The sequence below is a fragment of the Coturnix japonica genome, chromosome 7 (assembly GCF_054131305.1).
Source record: "Coturnix japonica strain WE chromosome 7, WE-NBRP24, whole genome shotgun sequence".
NCBI classification, from domain to species: Eukaryota; Metazoa; Chordata; class Aves; order Galliformes; family Phasianidae; genus Coturnix; species Coturnix japonica.
In genome coordinates this window covers 165,750-185,386 of record NC_140669.1, presented here as the reverse complement: position 1 = coordinate 185,386, position 19,637 = coordinate 165,750, and the positions used below count along the sequence as shown (strand labels likewise).

Sequence of the window (19,637 nt, the reverse complement as noted above, 5' to 3'; positions counted from 1 at the left end):
CTTCTAACAGTCCTGGTAGAGGGAGCAAAGCTATTTATCCAAATACAACTGAAATGAGAAAAGGCTACGTAATGGAAGTCAGATATAGAGGTCATACACCTCTTCAGCAACTGATTACCTTTAGCTAAGATGAATACAAGAATATTGTAATAGCATTATAGCCATTCTTAGTAGGGAAAAAAGTACTGAACCTAACACAAGGAGACAAAACTAACACACTGAACCGGTTATCTCCACAACTAACAATAAAAATCCACCAACCTTTTAAAAGCATCATAAAACAACCCAAATTTCTGAGAAATAAAATTAACTTTGTACTTTTAAAAACATGGATTATTCTCAATACATGTGAAATCTTTTACCATGTAATTCACTGTTCATGGAAATAACATGAAGCCGACCACATACTCCTTTAAAGTTAATGTAGTTGATGACACGGCATCTTATTAGCGTTGCACAGAAGTGAACTACAAAGACCAGTCTAAGAGTGTATGTTGCAATTAAAAACTTATTTCACATGTGTGTTAAGTATCAAATTGCCAATTCAAAGCGGTAAACATACAAATTGATTTAATTGTTACTGTGCATATTGAAAAGTCTGACTTTAAAAAAAAAACAAAAAACACAGGCTTTTCTGCAGCAGTATCTTTCCAATTACTTATCCACTACAGGATTATCAACATAGCAGGAAAATTCTATGTTCTTTCCATAACTTTTTTTTTACAGTAATTCCATGTGATCTCTACAATCTTATAAATTACTAGCTCATAGTAATATGCTTGATAAAGACTAATCAATAAAGAAATTTAGCATAATGAATATAAAATCCAACTACTACTTGCTACTTGCAAGTATGAAATTACATGGACTAAGATGTCCTAGATTTAATGTAATGTTAGGTTTCTAGGTACCTGCAATTCTGCTGAATTAGGTCTTTTGCAAACACTTGTGAAAAGATCATCTGATACCAGTGTTTAAAATACTTTTCATAAGTACCTTTACAACACATGCCACTTAGGTGTTACACTGTATTATATAAAAAGATATTCAGATACCACAGTGTGAACTTGGTGTAAGAGTAGATGGTGATGTCCCAAGAAAAACTGCAGGCTGGTTCTCAGGACACAAGGCAGATGGTGCAGAGCTTGGGGTCTTTGCTACTTGGAGATTTAGTGGAGTGGAATGAGCTGCAGGACCAATGGAAGAGCTCTTCATGGAGGAACCAGTTTTCTTCACTTTTAGCGGAGTTTTTTCTCCCTCAGTATCTGTATCTGATTCATCTTGATCCTTATCATCCTCATCATCTTCATCTTCAGACCCATCTGTATCTGACTCAGAATTACTGTCGGACTCTAATAAGAAAAATTATAGCAAAAGACAGATTAAGACCAGTTAATTAACATCAAACATGCTTAAGCTTTAACACTTGTGAAAAATCTTTGGTCTTATTAAATACAGTATAAATTAAATATACAAATAACTAAAGTTATGACAGAATAAAGTAGTTCTGTGTTACAATGCACTGTTGTTCCTCCAGAGAAGAGAGACAGAAACAGAAATGTTTTAAGAGACTGTTTACCATAGGACAGACTACAACTAGATTGCCCTGTGAACCTGGCACATGTGCCCTCTACCATGCAAAGGGCAACTACACAAGCTGTGAAATCCTGCACAAAGAGGAAGAAGCAAATGGAGGTGTGGCAATCTGGACAAAGTTGGAGATAAGGTCAAGGACAGACAGGATAAGAAACATCAAAAAGGTGACAGTTCTGAGGACAACAGCAGGTGCGAGGATAAAAGGTAAGAAGAGAATAACAAAGGTGGATTGGGACACAAGGAATGTGGGTACACACGGGAATGGAGTGGCTGGAAATACAACGGACTCTTCAAAACAAATCATGCCTTTCTGAATCACTTGGGTCTTCAAAAACAAATCAGAAAGTTACCTATTAATAACACAGCCTTTACAACTGTCCTGGTACGATTCTCTAAGCTCAATCACTACTGTACTCCTGAATAAAGCCTGGAAATACACTTTTCATACCAGTCTTGAAAATTTGAAGGCAATTTTGTCTAGTGCCTCTCAGGCTGAGGAAGGTTGCTCGGCAGATGGGCTCTGCCTGTCAGAACCATCAACCAGCCCATCCTCTCCAACCCTCTCCTGTGCACCCTGCCATGGAAACAGTACATGAATTGCAGGTTGGGTGATTTATCTGGATGTTAGTTCTTTGATAGCCTTTCCAGAATGTCCCTGAGCCCTATTTACCAGGACAGCTGAAAGTACACTTGCCATATGGCTAAGTACCAGAATATCCAAAACATGATTTTGGATGCGACACAAGGAAGGACTGGGAGGCATGCACTACCTTCCATGCTATCTGTAAGACACTGGGTGGGCCATGCTGCCTCAACATTGCCTTCCCCTATTTAAAAAATATGGAGGGAAATAAATATGGTTTTTAATACATAAAAAAAGTTTCTGCTTTTCCTATTAAAAAGGTTAAACCACCTGATTGGCTATCATCAGAATCATCATCTTCATCATCCTCATCTTCATCTTCATCGTCGTCATCATCATCATTTGAGTCGTCAGATTCTTTACTGCTGGGGGCATCTGAGTCTACCCCTCTGAACTGCTCCACCACCAGTTTTGCAGACGGAAGGCGGTGTTGTGTTTTTACTGCATTTACTGCATTATTGCTGACTGGTTTATCCTTTCCTGAACCAGGTAACACAGGAGAGGTAGAGGGCACAACAAGTGTCCGGTTACCAGTTGTTTTTTTCCCACATGCACTCAAGTTCACTGGCAAAGAAAAGGGGGTACTGCTAGCAATGGCTACACTTTCATTGATCTTGGTTTGGGATTTCTGTTTTGCAGTAAGTGCAAGAGGAACTTCCTGGATGACGCTCTGAATAACTCCATTGGGTTGGTGATTACCTAAAAGTGCATTTGTCAGGAATGGATTAGAATGATTGTTTTCCAAAGATGTGAGTTTTTGATGAGCTGGTGAACTAGATGTTGGTTTTGAGCTTGACAAAGATGCAATAACCTTCTTCAGGTTCTTTGATTCCTGTTTCTTTAGCTGCACTGCTGGGAATGTCTGTTTATATTGTTCCTACAGAAATAGAATAGAAAAGGAATAAAATATGAGTATTTGCTTTTTCAGCCACATGAACTCTATTAAATCACATATCTGGTTTCAGAAAAGCTCTTTTGAACAGAATATAAGTGCCAGCTACAGAAGATGAGCAGTTGCAAGTTCTTTGTGTCTCTCCAGTAGCTTTCAGTGTAAATCATGTATGATTTACAAGATGAACTGAAATCAAAATGAAGCTGATTATGCAGGAAAACTTATTTGCTTTCTGCATTGCTCTGGATGGCAATTTCCATAAAGAAATTAAATATGATCTCAAACAGAAAAAAATAGACTACACTTATGTAGCTACACAGGGATAAAACCAGTTTTTACTCATTTCACTATATTTAATCTCTTTACTGAACAGTCCATTTTAAAGCACGTGGTAAACACAACACACTAACAGCTACAACACTAGCCAAAGTCAAACAGAACACTCTTGGCATAAGAAAACTTTACAAAGAAAATTGTGAGAAAAAAAATGTTACTACTCAAAAGAACTGTGACACACACACTTTTCATCCCTGAAGAAGAAAAGTAATACTTGAAAATTCTTCACATAAAGTTTAAACAAGTGCTCCAGAAACACGTGCATGAGGAGCTTAGGCTGCGTTCTGTCTCAAATTCTTCAAAAATAAGGAAAACACACTTTCTTTGATTAAACAAGTAGAATTAACATGGTGCATCTTAAATAAATTTTTAAGTGTTAACTCAAAAACATTCCTGGAAAAACTGTTTCTCAAAACTAAACACGAAACAAAGATCTATAAAATAGATATTTATGTAGCGCTTATTTCCAGTAGAAAATTACAGAAATAAAAGCACTAAGTGGATGACAGAAAACCACTTAAAGACCCTCGACCTCAATTTGATACTAGAAACCATTTCCAATCACAAAGATAGGTGTTTCCATAATTACATTTATTTACAAATTCCAGTTAAATGATCAGCTTATTTAACCTTTGAGAAGTATCTGGGATTTGGAAGGGCAAAATTATTCACTTGCAGTCTAGAAGAAAAAGTGTTTAAAATACATTAAGATCTTTAAATCATGAGTGAATTGGTGAATCAGACTCCACTTTTCTCTGACGTTACTTCTAAGATGTATTAAAATATGAAATATCACAATGTATGTTTATACATGCATATGTATATGCACGCACACACAACCCCAGCCTCAACTTCCTAGAACATTTTCATCGCCATCCAGTCTCCACTAAAATCAACCTGAATAGGAACTACGAAAACTCACTGCTAATCAATAAAAATTATTCTACCACAATCACAAATTGCAAAACAGAGTACAAAATCAAAACAAAGTTTTTTAAGCAACAAAACTGTTGGCATAGATAGATATAAGCATACTGCAGGGTCCTGATCAGTAGAAAGAAATTTTGCTGCAAAGGTTATACTGAGCTTTAATAGTTAATCCACGAGCATCTTCCCATTTGCAAGGAATAAACACAAGAGAAAATGAAATTTACAATGCTTATACACCAGATATGGAAAACATTAAACCAGCATTTCAATTAAAACCTTGAGAAGGAAAGCTAAAAATGCCCACCACCTGTGCTCCCACGGCTGACTCAGTGCTCATCTAAAATGACCACTCAGAGGTTCAGGCCATGATTCAACAGTTCCCATACAAATACAAAGATTACTTAGAGGAACTTCAAAAAAATGATCCCAAATTAGCAAGAAAAGATTGGAGACCACTTCAAATTATATTTAAACACCAGATTTAAACAGAGTTTGATAAGGTGGCAGTAAGTTCTGTTAAGCAAATAGCACAGGTTACAAAGAGCAAGAACACTCACTCGTTTCGATCGTACGTCACTGACCAAAGGGATGGATTCGTCAGAGGTATTCTTATTCCCTGCTTTGAGTAGGTCAGGAGGAGGAACTATGATTTTTAAATAGGCTTCCTTTTTGGCTTGATGTACCAAAGACAAAGGTTTCACATTGGGAACCAATCCTGTAGACTGTATTACACTTGTGTGTTTGTTCACAGGTTCCTCCTTCGCCTGAGAGCTTTGGAAAATAAACGGAAGTTGCTGTGACAAAACCTGAGGCTGCTTCTGCTGGGGCTGGAATGATGAATGAGTCTGGGAATCAGACACAAGAGGTATCTGCTGGTGCGTTCTTTTTTCTTGGGACTTTTCATGGGCTTTCTGCCCATCAGTTTTCATATCTTTTACACCACTATGCATTAGCACCTGCAAAACATGCATTTAAGAACATTCATGTTAGATTACTTAAAGATGATGAGGAAAAAAAAATCATCCATCCTAAAGGAATAATTATACCCTTCTTGACAGAGGATTAATAATACTGACTTAAAAACAAATCCTGTGATATATTTAGTTCTTTTTCTTTCCAAAATAAGAAGAAAATAGTCAGTAAAGAAGAGCAGTAAAACATAATTGCTTTTAACAAGTAATCTGACAGTAAACCCAATAAATTACCCAGCATTCCAATCTTGTTCTATTTCTTATCAGGAAAAGGAATCATTTTACTAGGAAAAAAACCACCACCAAGGTGCAGTACCTTGAAAGGGTACACTTGCAACTCAGTATCAGTGCACAGCACCTAACTTCTCAGTGCTGTTGGTTGTGAGTTTTGTTGCTGATGTTCATTGTTTCTTCTTCTTTTTTAAATATATTTCATACTTGATAACAAAACAAACCTTCTAGCCCCACAATAACAAAAAAACCAAAGCACAATTATACAAAAAAGGGAGGGAAAAAAAGTAAAGTAAAAATAAAAAAAAGATAAATGAAGCAAAACCCATAATTCCTAGCATTCATTAACATGCAAATAAATAATTATTCTCTGGTACAAACACTAAATGATTTTTTCCACAAACAACTTCCAATGACAAGACTGCAAGCAGCAGGAGATGTCACACCTTGTTCTTGTTTTCGCAGTGTGCTTCATTTTCAGAATCAGAGTCATCATCTTCACTCTCTTCAGCACTCTGGTCCTCCTCCTCCTCTTCATCTTCCTCTAGGTCATCGGAATCACTGCTGCTTATGCCTTCACTTGATGTGTCTGATGAGGAGCCTGAGTCACTGTCACTGGAGCTTTCTACTGCTTTTTTTCTGGGTTTCTACCAAGAAGATGACCAATTTGTTAATGGTTCAGCTTTACTTTGATGTATTACCTTATTTTAAAACAAAACCAGTACGATTCTAGAGTAAAGGAGCCTGTAATCCCATAGTACAACTGACTGTCTAGGCAGTTTTTGCTGGGAACTAAAGAGGAAGAAGTACTTCTCAAGGTGATGAAAATGAAACAAAGGTCACTAGGTTTTGCCAAGGCAGTTTTTGGAGCACTTAACCTGCAGATCAGTTAAGCATCAATACATTTCAAAGCAACATATCAGATTGGAGATGAGAAAACTGGTCTGGAATTCAGATGTAGAAATCCACAAAATTCACTGCTTCCCAAAACTTCAAAAATCAAAAGCTTTCTCATGAAATAACAGAATACCAACATGTTGGATTCACAAACACATTTCAGAGAAACATTCATTTAAATGTCATTACTTGTAATTTCACAGTATTTGCTACATTTCAACTAATTTCATAATTTGGTCTTTGAGAAGGCCAAATGTCTTCAAGAATGCTTGGTTTTTTTTGTAAGTAACACAGTGAGCCTTTCAATGTCTTCAATATCAGATGTCTGCCCAAGTTATTTGACTTTTCCTTCTTCTAATAAATAAAAAGAGAATTCCAGAAAAGCTTTTTTAAAGCCTAGAGATTTAATTTAGCTTCTGAAATTTTGTTTCGAACTCCAAAAAATACAATTACATAGTAAAATAATCACTGCTCTTATGAAGACAGGCTGAGGAAGCTGCATGTGTTCAGTCTGGAGAAGAGACTTACTGCAGCCTTCCAGTACTTTCAAGGAGTTTGTAACCAGGAGGGAGAGCAATTATGTGTGCATGGTCTGACAATGACAGGACAAGGAGGAACGGCTTTAAGCTGAATAGGGGATTTTTAGATCATATGAAAACCTTTTCCCAGAGGCAGTGAGGCCCTTGCACATGCTACCCAGAGAAATGCAGGTGCTCCATCCCTGGACATGTCCAAGGCCAGGCTGGATGGGGCCCTGGGCAGACTGAGCCAGTGGAGACAACCAGCCCATGGCAGGGGCTGGAACTGGGTGATCGTTAAGATCCCTTCCAAACTAAGCCGTTCTGTGATTCTATAATTCCAATATATATTAATATATTATCCATGAATATACAATCATACATACATATGTTTACATGCTAATAGCTATAGATTAGTTGCATTAAAATATACTTTCGTTTTATAATCACTTAATGTAAATAAACTCATGTTATCAAATACAGTTATGAAGTGAAAACAGTGTAAATTGTTCACAAATAAAGTTCAAAAACAAAAAGCAACCATAAAAATTCCTAAAAACAACACTCCACAGTGGTGGACATCATGCTCCCAAAGATGAAAATTGCTAAGTATTTCTGTATTAGGGTAGAAATATATCTGTGTGCACAAATCAGAACGCTCACCATCTCTCTCTCTCTCTTTTTTTTTTTTTTCCTCCAGCTGAACCATGAATTGTTTACACATATTTACCTTATCTTTGATTTTGTCAGCTCTGGTGTCCAAAAGCTGAACTTTGCTTTGCTCCTGGTTGTATTTGCGGCCTCCTGCTCCTGAGGTTATAGCTTTTCCTTGTCCTGCAGATGTTGCAATACTAGTGGATAGTACAGATGTGCTGATAGCAGACGCTGCAGTAGTACTGCTCCCATTCAGCGATCCATTTATACCTAAAGATAACAGATTTTACACAGTGATACTTGAAAAATCTAAAATAGCAGATGCTTTTGGAGATGTTCCAGTCACAGTAACCTAATTTCCATAGTCCCTTAAGAAGAGCCTACTCACAGTCAATTTCTGTCATAAACTAAAAAATGTATCATCCAAGAATCAGCCTGAATTGCCCACAAATTTACTTTAAACCACAAAACACAGAGCACTCATTATTCAAACTGCAAAGAAATGTAATGCCGTAAAGAAAAAATATCTGAAATCTGCACAAACATAGAGATCAGTTAGGGGCAGACTGAGATTCTCCAGAAAAAGATTAAAAAAAAAAATCCAACACTACATTCCAGTAAATATTTTGCTGAACAGTCTGTTTTATATTCTGAGCAATCTCATCTTCAAAGAACTACAGCAAGTCCCCAGAATTCTGGAGTTCTGAAACGTAAAAATTGAGGGGGCAATAGGGAATAAAAGTTGCAGGAATGCTATTTGATATAATATTTGTTTTCAAGTTTGCTTATTTATTTGTCAGAAAGTGTGTTTTCTAAGAAAATAACCTCAACACCAAGAACTCTGCAATCCCAGGACTACTATCAGAATGATTCTGAAATACAAATCAGGTCCTAAAAAACTATCAAAACTAATGAAAAGGTTTTGTTTGTACTTCAAGCAAATGTATGTAAACATGATCAAAAGATATAAAATAATGAGTTTAAATGCAAAAAAAAAAGTCTACCTCAGCTGGTTTTCACTGAGATCATCACCCTACCACTTCTATCACTTCCCTCCATACACTCCCCCACCCAGTAAGCTCGGTCTGCTTCTTATACACAGAACAGACTCCAAAATATATAAAAATTAACTCCAAAATATATAAAAATTATTTATTTACTCTATAAATATTAACATGAATGTATTCCCTACTATTCAACCCAGACCAAAAAAGGAAGTGTAAAAATACTATTAGAAAAAGCCCTTTGCTATTGAAAGTGCGTACTTCTATGTTTCACACTTCACTGACAGAATAAATTCTTAGAGAACTTTTTTGGAATGGGCAACTAGAAGCAAGGTTCAAATTCTACATTGTGCAAGTGCGTAACTATTCCCACAATAATTTTGGCTATTACCTTTTTCTAAACTGCCACGATTATTTTTTCCTGTAGTTCTTGGGTGGAACGGAATAGAATCATGGTTCTGGGCAGGAGGTGCAAAGAGTGGTGAGATGCCCAAGAGCGGTGGGAAAAAAGCTGCCCCAGAGCGAGAGTGAGAGTCCGCTGTCCGCCACCATTCTGTACCACAGAGCAAATAAAAAACAAACTTCAGTTTTACCAGTTACACATGTAAGTATTTCTGTATGAATGTTCTGATATAGAATTTAGAGCAGACTTACTAAATTCTTGTGGGGAGTATCACCAAACATGTTTCATAGCGTTAATTTCTTGTGGTAATTCTGGCAATAAATATTTTAAGCCACCGAGGTAAAGATTTTCTAAACAGTTTTACTTATACAAACTTACATATATCCTTTCAGTTTTTAAACGTAGCTTATAAACAAGATGGAGACCAACTTTTTACGCTGCCTGTTAGCAATAGGACAAGGGGGTACAGCTTTAAAATAAAAGATGGGAGATTTAGATCATGTGTGAGGAGGAAATCTTTTATCCAGAGTGCGATGAGGCCATGGCACTGCCCAGGGCTGTGGTGCCCCATCCCTGGAGGTGCCCCAGGCCCTGGATGTACCCTGGAGAGCCTGAGCTGGGGGGCAGCCAGCCCATGGCAGGGCTGGGCCTGAGGGGTCCCTTCCAACCCATCCATGCTGTGGTCGTATAATACATTCTGAAAACAAATAGGTAACAAAAAGTTCTATGTTTGAGTAGAGGCATTGGACTAGATGACCTCCAGCAGTCCCTTGCAACTTTAAATGCTCTGCGAGGAAAATGGGTTAAATGCAATAAAAGCATAAACTCTAACATTAATTTTGAGTTTTTATACTTCTGCACTCAACACAAATCTTTTGAAATTTGAAAAACTTTAAAACAAAAAAGGAACAGCAGACATAATTAAGCACAAAGTAAAGCTGGAGGATACATTTTCCAACAAAGACTTGTCTGGCAGATGGTACAGAAGTCTGACAGACAGATAGGTGTCTAGCATTCTGAAAGAAGGAAAACTGAGAGAACACGAAAATATCGCAGGAAGTTGTCAGGGCTTGTGGGGATGCAAAGTACAATGTTAAGGTACACTTGGAATTAAGTCTGGCAAAAAAATATCAAGGATAATAAGAAAGGCTTTCAAAGTAAGTTAGGAGTAAAAAGAGGACTAGGGAAAATGTGGGCTCACTACTGAATGAGGTGGGTGCCCTCGCAGCGGGGAACACTGAGATGGCAAAGATACTGAATGGCTTCTTTGCTACTAAGACTGTCCTTTGGCAATCCCAGGACCTGAAGGTAAGAGAGAGAGTTTGAAGAATGGAAAGCTTCCCCTTGGTTGAGGTGGATCTGATCAGAGAACATCTAACCTAAACCAACACACACAAATCCATGGGCCGTGATGGGATGCACACATGTGCACACGTGTGATCCCCTTTCTGTGTCTAGCTCTGGACTCCCCGGTTCAAAAAAGACAGGGATCTCCTAAAAGGAGTCGAGTGTAGAGGCAAACTGTTCATAATTATCTAAAGTGCAGGAGTCAAGTTGATGGGGGCAGACTTTTTGGTGGCAAGAAACAACAGAACAAGAGGCAACAGACAGAACCTGAAACAAGAAATAAAAATACACAGCCAGTACTGTCTGCTACCTTACACTGATACCTGAATTGCCCATAAAGCAGAGGGCATCAATTTTTAAATATGGATGAAATACAATGAAGACAAATAGAAATTGTTTGCTTGTAACAATAAACTGGACTGCAATTATAGTATCTTATGAAACATTAGAGTGTCAAGCATTTTTATAATTCTAGCATTTTAGTTTTTCTTTTTTAGTATTTGTTCCTCAAGTTACTAACCTACTCTCAATACGGTCCACATAGTGAAACCTTCAACTGCATTCCTTAGTATTCTTTACTTCAAATAGTTCCAACATTTTTGAGCACAGCTTAGAAATTCTACTATACAGATAAAATACTGAAGTCATCATTTCAAAGGAGAAAGTACATTTCATCAATGCTGATCTCTTAGTAAAAGGAACTATAACTGTGAATGCCTTTATTAATATTAATGAACTTAATAGTACAAAACAGTAAGTAAAAATAAATATTTAACTAGTGCCTAAATATATAAAGCATCAATGCAACAACCTGCAGAATTATAAAGATATTCTAACTATGCAAGGGGCACTCCAGCTTAGACTGTGGGTGTCAAGAGTTGCTTACAGTGGCAGAAATTAAAGTGCTTCCCACTTTTCTCTGTTGCATTTTAATCACTGCAGTGCTACTGAAGTTTGTTTTCTACATGACTCTCAGCAACAGGACTCTAGATCTTCCCAATTGTATGCATTATTTCACAGTGCTGATGAACCTCTCATAGTGAAAAACTTGAAGTAATGAAAAAAGCTGAATAATGGTTTATATATACACGAGTAACAATCGCCTACTCTCACAGCTGGTTAAAAAACCCAATTCACTGGAACAGAGAAAAATATGTTACTTTATATGAAAATCAAAGCACATTAAAATACTCAAAATGAAAAAAAGAAAGTGTATCATTTTAATAGACTCTGAGTATGCTCTTGCAGAAACAAATATACAGCTAACATCCATGAATATAACTGCAGTGACTCCATCTTTAACCTTCCTCCATAAATAACAAAATAAGAAGTTTGTTGTGAACTAATTTTGTTAAAAAAAAAAAAAAAGGGAAGAAAAAAAACAACCAGACTGAGTAAACTATCCTCTAGTGATGAAGAATACAAACCAACAATAATAAGCCAATACGGAACACTAACCAGCAAAGCTTGAATGCTGAGAACATAGCGCATATTCAAGAAGCCAATTGGTGAATCTAAAATCTGAAAGTGGCATTGAGTCTGCTAGATTAGTTTGTAAAATGATCCCCATACCTTGGCAAATTGAAAAGTTCTTTCATGTTTAAAAGAGCTGATTTTAAATCACTTTGAATGTACTGTGTCTATGCAATGTACAAAACATACTTTTATATACATAATACAAATTTCCCTCCTCAAAATAATAAACAAAAGATCTGTGAGGTCTTACATTTGAACTTGTAGTAATAATTTTATTGCAAGTGTTTACAACCGCTAAAATCACATTGCAACATGTTATTCTTACCACTGGTGTTGACTGTGGAAATCAACGACGCAGCTCCAGTGGTAAGGCTACTCTTGGAAACTGCAGAAGCTACAGAAGGTGTAGAAGCCACTGGAGATGAAACAGCTGCACTTGAGGAGACTGATGATGATGTTAACCGCTCTCCAGACTCCATATCTAAAAAACAGAAAAAAGGTTTGATTTCTAGAGCAGGAAATCACAAGCAGATTGACTACATTAGTGCCTGTGCTGATCATGTCTCAGGAGCTGTATTTAGGAAGTTTCCCGCGAGACCTTCACGCCAAATCTACACCACAGTCACCACAGAAACCCAGTACAGCTGCAGCAGTAAGGAAATCATGCACTGCTGATGAAAGTGACATCGCATTTGAATCTGAATGCTGCACAGTAAAATCTATAACATTAATTGCTGTCTCCAGCGCCCAGTAGAAGTGTTGTCAGAGCCTTGGGAGCATGAGCAAGCCCTAATTGCCCTGACCAGCCACTCCACGCTATGTCCAGAAACTCCATGTAGACTCAGACCCGCACCATCAGCTCCTACCTGAGCTAGGCTGCTGGGATGCCCTTCTGCCATCTGGCACCGCTGTGCCTGTGGCTCCTTGCTAGATCCCTCTTTTCATGCTGTAGCTTCCCTCCAGGCTTGGAACAGCCCCATCTTCTGCTACTCTGACCAGACTACCAGAGGAAACAACGGCCTGAACAATTCCTTTGTTTTGTCTGGATCCTGTGACCAGCACCCTATTGCAGCATGTTCACATCCTGTGGGACTGCTCCCTGCTCAAGAAAAGCAGTGCCATCATCCATCCCCTCAGCTCACACCTCCTCCTTGTGCAGGCCCTGCGAGCCTCAGCTTTGAAGAACCAAGTTAACTCCATATAAAGTCTCTTAAATTGGAGAAAGACCTGGTTTTTATGGTGGATTTCTCATACAGAACAAGGTGTTTTTATTTGTGCCATGAATTGCTCAGATCTAATCTTATCAGGCTTACTTAACTGAACAAGTCTCTGCATTTCAGGAAAAATGAGGAGTAGAACCAGAAATTATATTTGAGAAGTACTTTTCTAAATACTTTGAAATTTTAGAAAAGTAAATATGTCTAAGCACAATGGCAGCTTATTTACCACAGTATCTGGCTCAATCCAGAGCCAGAACTGCCATTTAGAGTTTGAACTACAACAGACAGCCATGATCAGCCTGCAGTAAGGTGCAGCGGGTATCTCAGAGTCTCTTGATGATTTCAAGAGCAATGAGACTAATTATAGTTAACTCTCAACAGAGAAATTCCTGAGAAACAGTTCCCACCCTGGAGACTCCTGGAAGCGCAGGGCGCACCACCACTTCTCAGAGCTACCGCTGGCAAGGAGTGGAGTCCAAGTTCTCAGCATCAGTCCAAAAGCTTCTGAAAAGCCTCAGTTTCACCTCTGAAAAACAGAATACCAAGTACAACACTCCTAAGAAAAATAAGCTTTTCTTCTACTTTAACCAATAAAAAAGAAAGCTCTGTTCAACAGTACTTCCAACCCACTGCTATGTTAAAATTGTGACTTTCCAAATACTCATTTGAAAAAGCAGCATAAACGCCCTACTTCTACAGAAAGACACAGCATCTTTGTTCCTCCACGTCAGTACACTCGACTTTAAAAAGACAAAGGAAATGCAAAAGCACAATTGCCATTGCAGTTATCATTAATTACTTATCACTGATGACTTCTATGTGACAATTTCGACGGACTGAACAGTCTCTAAACTTGGTTTGTACGCAGAACAAAGTGTGAACTGCCGACAAAGGAACAGCAGCATGACTCCTAGAACTGCCCATCTTTTACATAACAAAACAACAGGGAAAACTACTGCGAGACTTCCTTGCTTCTGTTCTTTACTCAAGGCAGAATTTTCATGAATCCAGCACAACTTATTCCATATCAGCAAATATTAGAAAACAAACAAACAAAAGAGGTTACACTAACAGGGGAAGAAAGTTGTGATAGTATAGAGAATAACGGCTATGAAATTTTCCTTTAGAATACTATTTATAACTAAAGCATTTTCCTTCACATAATTTTTCAAGGCAAAATACTATTAAACATTTTAAATTCCAATTACTTAATCCACAGCTAACTACATACTTCTCCTACAAATAAACGTGTTATATACATAAATACTTTAAATAAATACTCTGAATTAAAGAGGAAAAGAGCATTGTCCTGCAAATATAGTGAATATAATTCAGCAAACTGGTGACTTCTCTCAGTGGACACAGGCCACTGAATAGCACCTGCCCTTGCTGCGTGCCTTAAATGCTTTACCATACATTAGAATTCTTCCTAAGGATAATAATTAATAAAAATATACCTCCCATAGTTCAAGCCTGAAGCATTTGCAAATATACATTATTAGATGCAACAAAAAAATAATATATATTTTTAGTATAGAGAGATCATAAAAAGACAAATGAAAAAATAAAGTACATTTTTAAGATGTTATGAATGACCAATGATTTAGGTGAAGTCAACAGGCAACCTATTTACAGAAACCCTAGGTTTTATTGTGTCTCTCTATTCATTGTTTAAAGAATGGCCGCAGATAATTTATTCTATTAAAAAAAAGCATAAGAGAATTCAGAAACACCGCAGTGGCCTCACTGCAGCAATCATTTGTAAAAGGAAAGACGTTACTAAGCTTCAGCTCACTGCATTCAGAATTCTGCTTTCGCCAAGGAAATCCAGAGCTCTCTAATTTCTGCAAACGAATTTCTTATTTCTCTTACGTTGTGCATAATGCATCATTAAAATAAACATTTTACTATCATATACATTTTATAATTACAGTTAGTAATCACCTATAAGCAATCGGCATTTGTACCACAAATGAGTAGATATCACTGATAAATCAAGCCTTTTTTTTTTTTTAATACAGAAATGAATATGTCTCTATGCAAGTAAGCTTTTCATCAATATAACCCGCATCCCTGCACTGATAATACAGCACTAGATAAGAATCAGGAGAATAAGAATAATCAAACCTGCTCCTTTAAGATTTGGTGTGGTTTGTTGTAGGGGTGTGTGTGTTTGTTTGCTTTTTTGGTATGTTTTTGTTTGTTCTTGCATTATTCAGAGGGGAAAGCTGTTTGTTTGATTTGGGTGGTGATATTTTCTTACAGGTTGCAGTTCCAACCTTTAATTAAGCTGCCTTTTTAAAGTTATAAATACAGTAACTGGAACATTGAAATTTGGCAACTTTTGAATTAAATAAATGGAAGTCTTCCTAGACAAACGTATTTCATAAATGTATATATTTCATATATTTTTCAAATTAAATCCAATCTTAATTGTGTTTAGTTAGTTCATTAGTCCAAACCACAGCACATGGCTGATACCAAAAACAACCTCCCAAAGTTGTTAGGCAGGATCAGCAAAAATTACACTGAAAGCCTACTGCTTCTCATCACTTGAAGTTCATACTAGTTGCAACAGATAGATATTCTGTTTAAGATCACCTTAGTGAATATTCCTAATCAATACTTAGAACAAATTTTCATGATTGCTCCTGAAACTCTTGTATTTGTAAAAGAGAAATTCAGTAAATGTGAATGTTTCACATTTTCCCCTTCATGTCGTGACTCCTGCCAATCCCTCTAAAAGCTTTGCGCAGAGTTCACAACAGTGAAAATTAATCACTGAATTCAACTGAACCCACTGAAAAAGGGAAACAATACTTCATAAGGGAAAAAACAAAACAAAACACCAAAAAAACCAACAAAGGAAGCACACACAGCTTTTCACTATAAAAATGTTGTATTTTCTGGAGAAGCAGAATAAAACATTACTGTTGTTTAATAAAAACAGAATGCCAAACGCAGTCCAGTGTGTTAGTGTTAGCTAGCTACAGTGTACACGGCACGTGGTACCTTACTGCCCTTCCCTCTTCTCAAAGCAGGTCAAATTCAAGCAGCAATGAAACAATGCACCAGTACGTCAGAATCCCCAGCAGTTAATTACAGCTCTGGTGGATAAGGAATGAGAAAATGACGTCTGTGTGGACAATGCATTTGATGCTATCCTGTATGACAGGCTCATCTCTAAATTGGGGATGTGAATTTGACAGACTACTCATCTGGTAAGGAACTGGCTAAAAGGTCACACTGAAAGAGTTGCAGTCAACAGCTCAGTGTTCAAGTGGAGACGTGTGAGAAGCAGCATTCTTCAGGGGTCAGTACTGGGACCAATGCTGATTAACACTTCTGTTAGCAAAAAAAAGACAACATGGTTGAGCATAGCAACTTTGCCAGCACACCAACTTGTGTTGTGGTTTATGCACTGGAAGGGAAGGGATGCTATGCAGAAAGATCTTGACAGGTGTGCAAGGGAGGCCTGTGAAAACATTATTAAGATCAACAAAGTGCAAGGTCCTCCACATGAGTCAGTGCAACCTCAAACCCACAGACAGGCTGATGGAGACTGGACTGAGTGCAGCCCTGTGAGCCCTCCCTCAACCTGTTGGCCATGCTCTTTTTAATGCGCCCCAGGATCCCAGTGGACTCATTGGCCACCAGGGCACATTGACAGCTCATGGCCAACCTGTCATCCACCCTCAGCTCCTTCTCCACAGAGCTCCTCTCCAGCAGCTCATCCCCCAGCCTGTACAGCTGCATGTGGTTTTTCCTTCCCAGGTGCAACATTCCACACTTGCTCGTGTTAAACCTCGTCAGGTTCCTCCCTGCCCAACTCTCCAGCCCGTCCAGAACCTGTTGAATGGCAGCACAGCCTTCTGGTGTGTCCTCCACTCCTCCCAGCTTTGTACCATCAGCAAACTTGCTGAGAGCGGACCCTATTCCTTCATTCATGTCATTTATGAAGATGCGGAATGAGACCAGACCCAGCACTGACCCCCAAGGAACACTACTTGTTACAGGTGATATTTCTTGTTTCACCAACTTGACTTTCTTCGAATGATTATAGAAGTCCTACAACTGTAATAAAATAAATAAAAATCCACAAACTTCCAGTTAATTTGTATTTAAAGTGATCTCTCTAAACAGCTGCACATTAGAAGTGAATCAGCAGGGCAAGATAGAAATGCAACTCATGTAAACTAAAGGTTAAAATAAATTCAGCTGTTAATAAGGTGGAGTATCTGAAGATTTTTAATACCACGTGACAAAATCTATGATTTCCCAATCTATTTCAGTATTCTTCATGAGTTGCTTTGGGTTTTTTTAATTGCAGGTCTTGAATAAAACATTACTCAAATAGGTATTGGGTGTTTGAAGCAAAATATCCATTAAACCTTACTTCAGATTAAAGAAAACTCCTGAAACATAACACACTCTGTCAATAAAATTCTTTTAACTGAAACCCAGTATCTACTTTTCCTTTTTCCCCTTTTCTTTTATCGCTTTTTTAAAGTTGATGATTTTTATTCATCACCCTGTAGTAACAGCAGCGATGGAAACCAAAATTGCACAATGCCTTATAGCTCTTGTTAAGTAAATTTCACAATCCTTATAGTGAATTCAGAGATTAGCAAATCTCCATAATTATTCAGAAGCTTGTTGACAGTTTCTTTGTGATTTTATTGTAGTACTTCATACATTACCAGTGACTCCATCACAAAAATCTTGTTGTTTAAACCAGTAATATTCTTTTACCATACTTATACATGAACTCACACTACCCAGAAACACAACATTTCTGCCTTTTATTGCCCAAAAACTTAGTTAGCTCTGTTGCACAATGCCCTGCCTCAGGGCCACTGCACTGTAACTCCTCCACTTCCAGTTCAAAAGACATACTACTGAGCCAGCTCAGACTCAGACTCAGCTGCAATTACAAGAGAGACAACAAAGCTTAAGGAGAATTTGTAAAGGAAATGCCCTGATGAATTTCCTGCGTCAAAAGCTAACACAGTTTCGTCTTTGCATTGTTAAAATTCAAAGATGTTAAAACTCATGCCCGTGTAAAAGCTGCCAGTGTTTTCTGTAACTGAACCTTGCTTCCTATTTCTCAAGAATGACAGAACGCATTAATATGAGCATTAACATGGTCAAGCCCAGCACATCTGTTCTAACACACTTAGACAAAAACTTTCCAGAGAACTCACTACAATCAAACATATTTTGTCCACCTGGTATTACTGTGCTTCCTGTTAAGAAAATGGCAGAGGAATGCCAATCCAAATGCATAAGACAAAGAAAACAGGCTCCCACAATTCTCTGCTTTTGAGAATAAACAATGCTTTGAACTGCAAACTCAGGTATCTACTCGAGCACGTGAACTTCACACAAGTCCGAAAAACCAACTCAAATTTCAGGGACAGTTCTTTACTCAACTTTCAGAGATTGAAGACACAGCGGATGGGATAACTCTGCACTGCAGTCCTACACTTACACATACTACAAAATACATCACGTACTCAAAGAAACAGGAAGGACAAGACTGTTAATTCAAGTCCTTCCCTACAAATGAAGGAGCCAGGATAAGACAGAGAAATGGTATCCACATTTTCATGTTGACCCACACACACGTGGTTCTTCAGGAGCCTAGAACCAGTTCTAGAAGGAAGTAGCCTGTGCTACATCATGCATCAGTTTAAACTCACTCCACCACTGGAATGCACCTTCATTTCCATACATCTTTGTTGTTGATGTTATTTTTTCATCGTTTCTTCCAGCTTTAAGACTCTAAGATCTCAAAATAAGCATGAACATTTAAGCAAATATAAATCCACTGAAATTTACTTGAAGAAACTAACTAGAAGAAATAATAATGGAATTTTCAGAAATAAAACCAAGCTTCAAGAGAAGCCACAGAAGCTATTACTTCGTCAGCAGACCATCCTCGTCAACTCCACTCACAGCCCTATTCTTAGAAATCATGCAGAAGCCAATCTGGTGTTTCAATGTTATTTACACACTTAAAGGAAGTGATTAGAAACAGAAAACCCGACAGACTGCATTTCTGTCCCTACACACTAAATAGAAAGAAGATAGTAAAACATCCTGTACAAAAAAAAAAAGAAATCACATATGAGAATATATACTCAGATTTCAGGCACCTAACAAAGGCACATACTAAACATTAACTGTTCCTCCATTAAAAGAATACTTGGTTAAAACACAGGACATCATTTTAGCTGTACGAGGCACAGTTTCCTTAGCAAAGCTTGGCAAGTACTTGAAGGTAAATTGATATGAAGTATTCTCATTAACAATTCTTTCTAAATGGAAAGACAATCTAATAGCAACTTGGGACATTGTAGTCACGTGTGACTAACAAGTAATCTTGCATTTCTTTTGAAGCATGAAGAAGGAAGCCAAAGGTAACTAACTGCTGCCCACAGCATTCACCCCAAGGGGATGGCATAAGAGGTGCACATGGCCCACAGCTGCTATACAAGCACAGCAGGAGCAGCTGCA

General features: G+C 37.8%; 1 protein-coding gene across 50 annotated transcripts in view; it reads right to left on the bottom strand.

The window, feature by feature from the left end:
* The window catches only part of BAZ2B (bromodomain adjacent to zinc finger domain 2B), a 90,177-nt gene that overhangs the window by 32,955 nt on the left and 37,585 nt on the right, over positions 1-19,637 (bottom strand). For 17 of the 50 annotated variants that reach the window (XR_014947849.1, XR_014947850.1, XM_085551953.1 and 14 more), the window contains 8 exons: positions 12,224-12,379; positions 9,064-9,225; positions 7,745-7,938; positions 6,046-6,246; positions 4,955-5,353; positions 2,510-3,116; positions 2,367-2,423; positions 1,056-1,352 (listed from right to left, as the gene is read on the bottom strand). Coding sequence is in view for 46 of the 50 variants with exons in the window: in XM_085551953.1 (XP_085408079.1) it covers positions 1,056-1,352; positions 2,367-2,423; positions 2,510-3,116; positions 4,955-5,353; positions 6,046-6,246; positions 7,745-7,938; positions 9,064-9,225; positions 12,224-12,377 (2,071 nt within the window). In the remaining 4 variants the exon portion in view is untranslated. Of the gene's footprint in view, positions 1-1,055; positions 1,353-2,366; positions 2,424-2,509; positions 3,117-4,954; positions 5,354-6,045; positions 6,247-7,744; positions 7,939-9,063; positions 9,226-12,223; positions 12,380-13,525; positions 13,645-19,637 lie in introns of all 50 variants that reach the window. The other 33 variants (XR_014947851.1, XR_014947852.1, XM_085551956.1 and 30 more) reach the window with 5 other exon arrangements.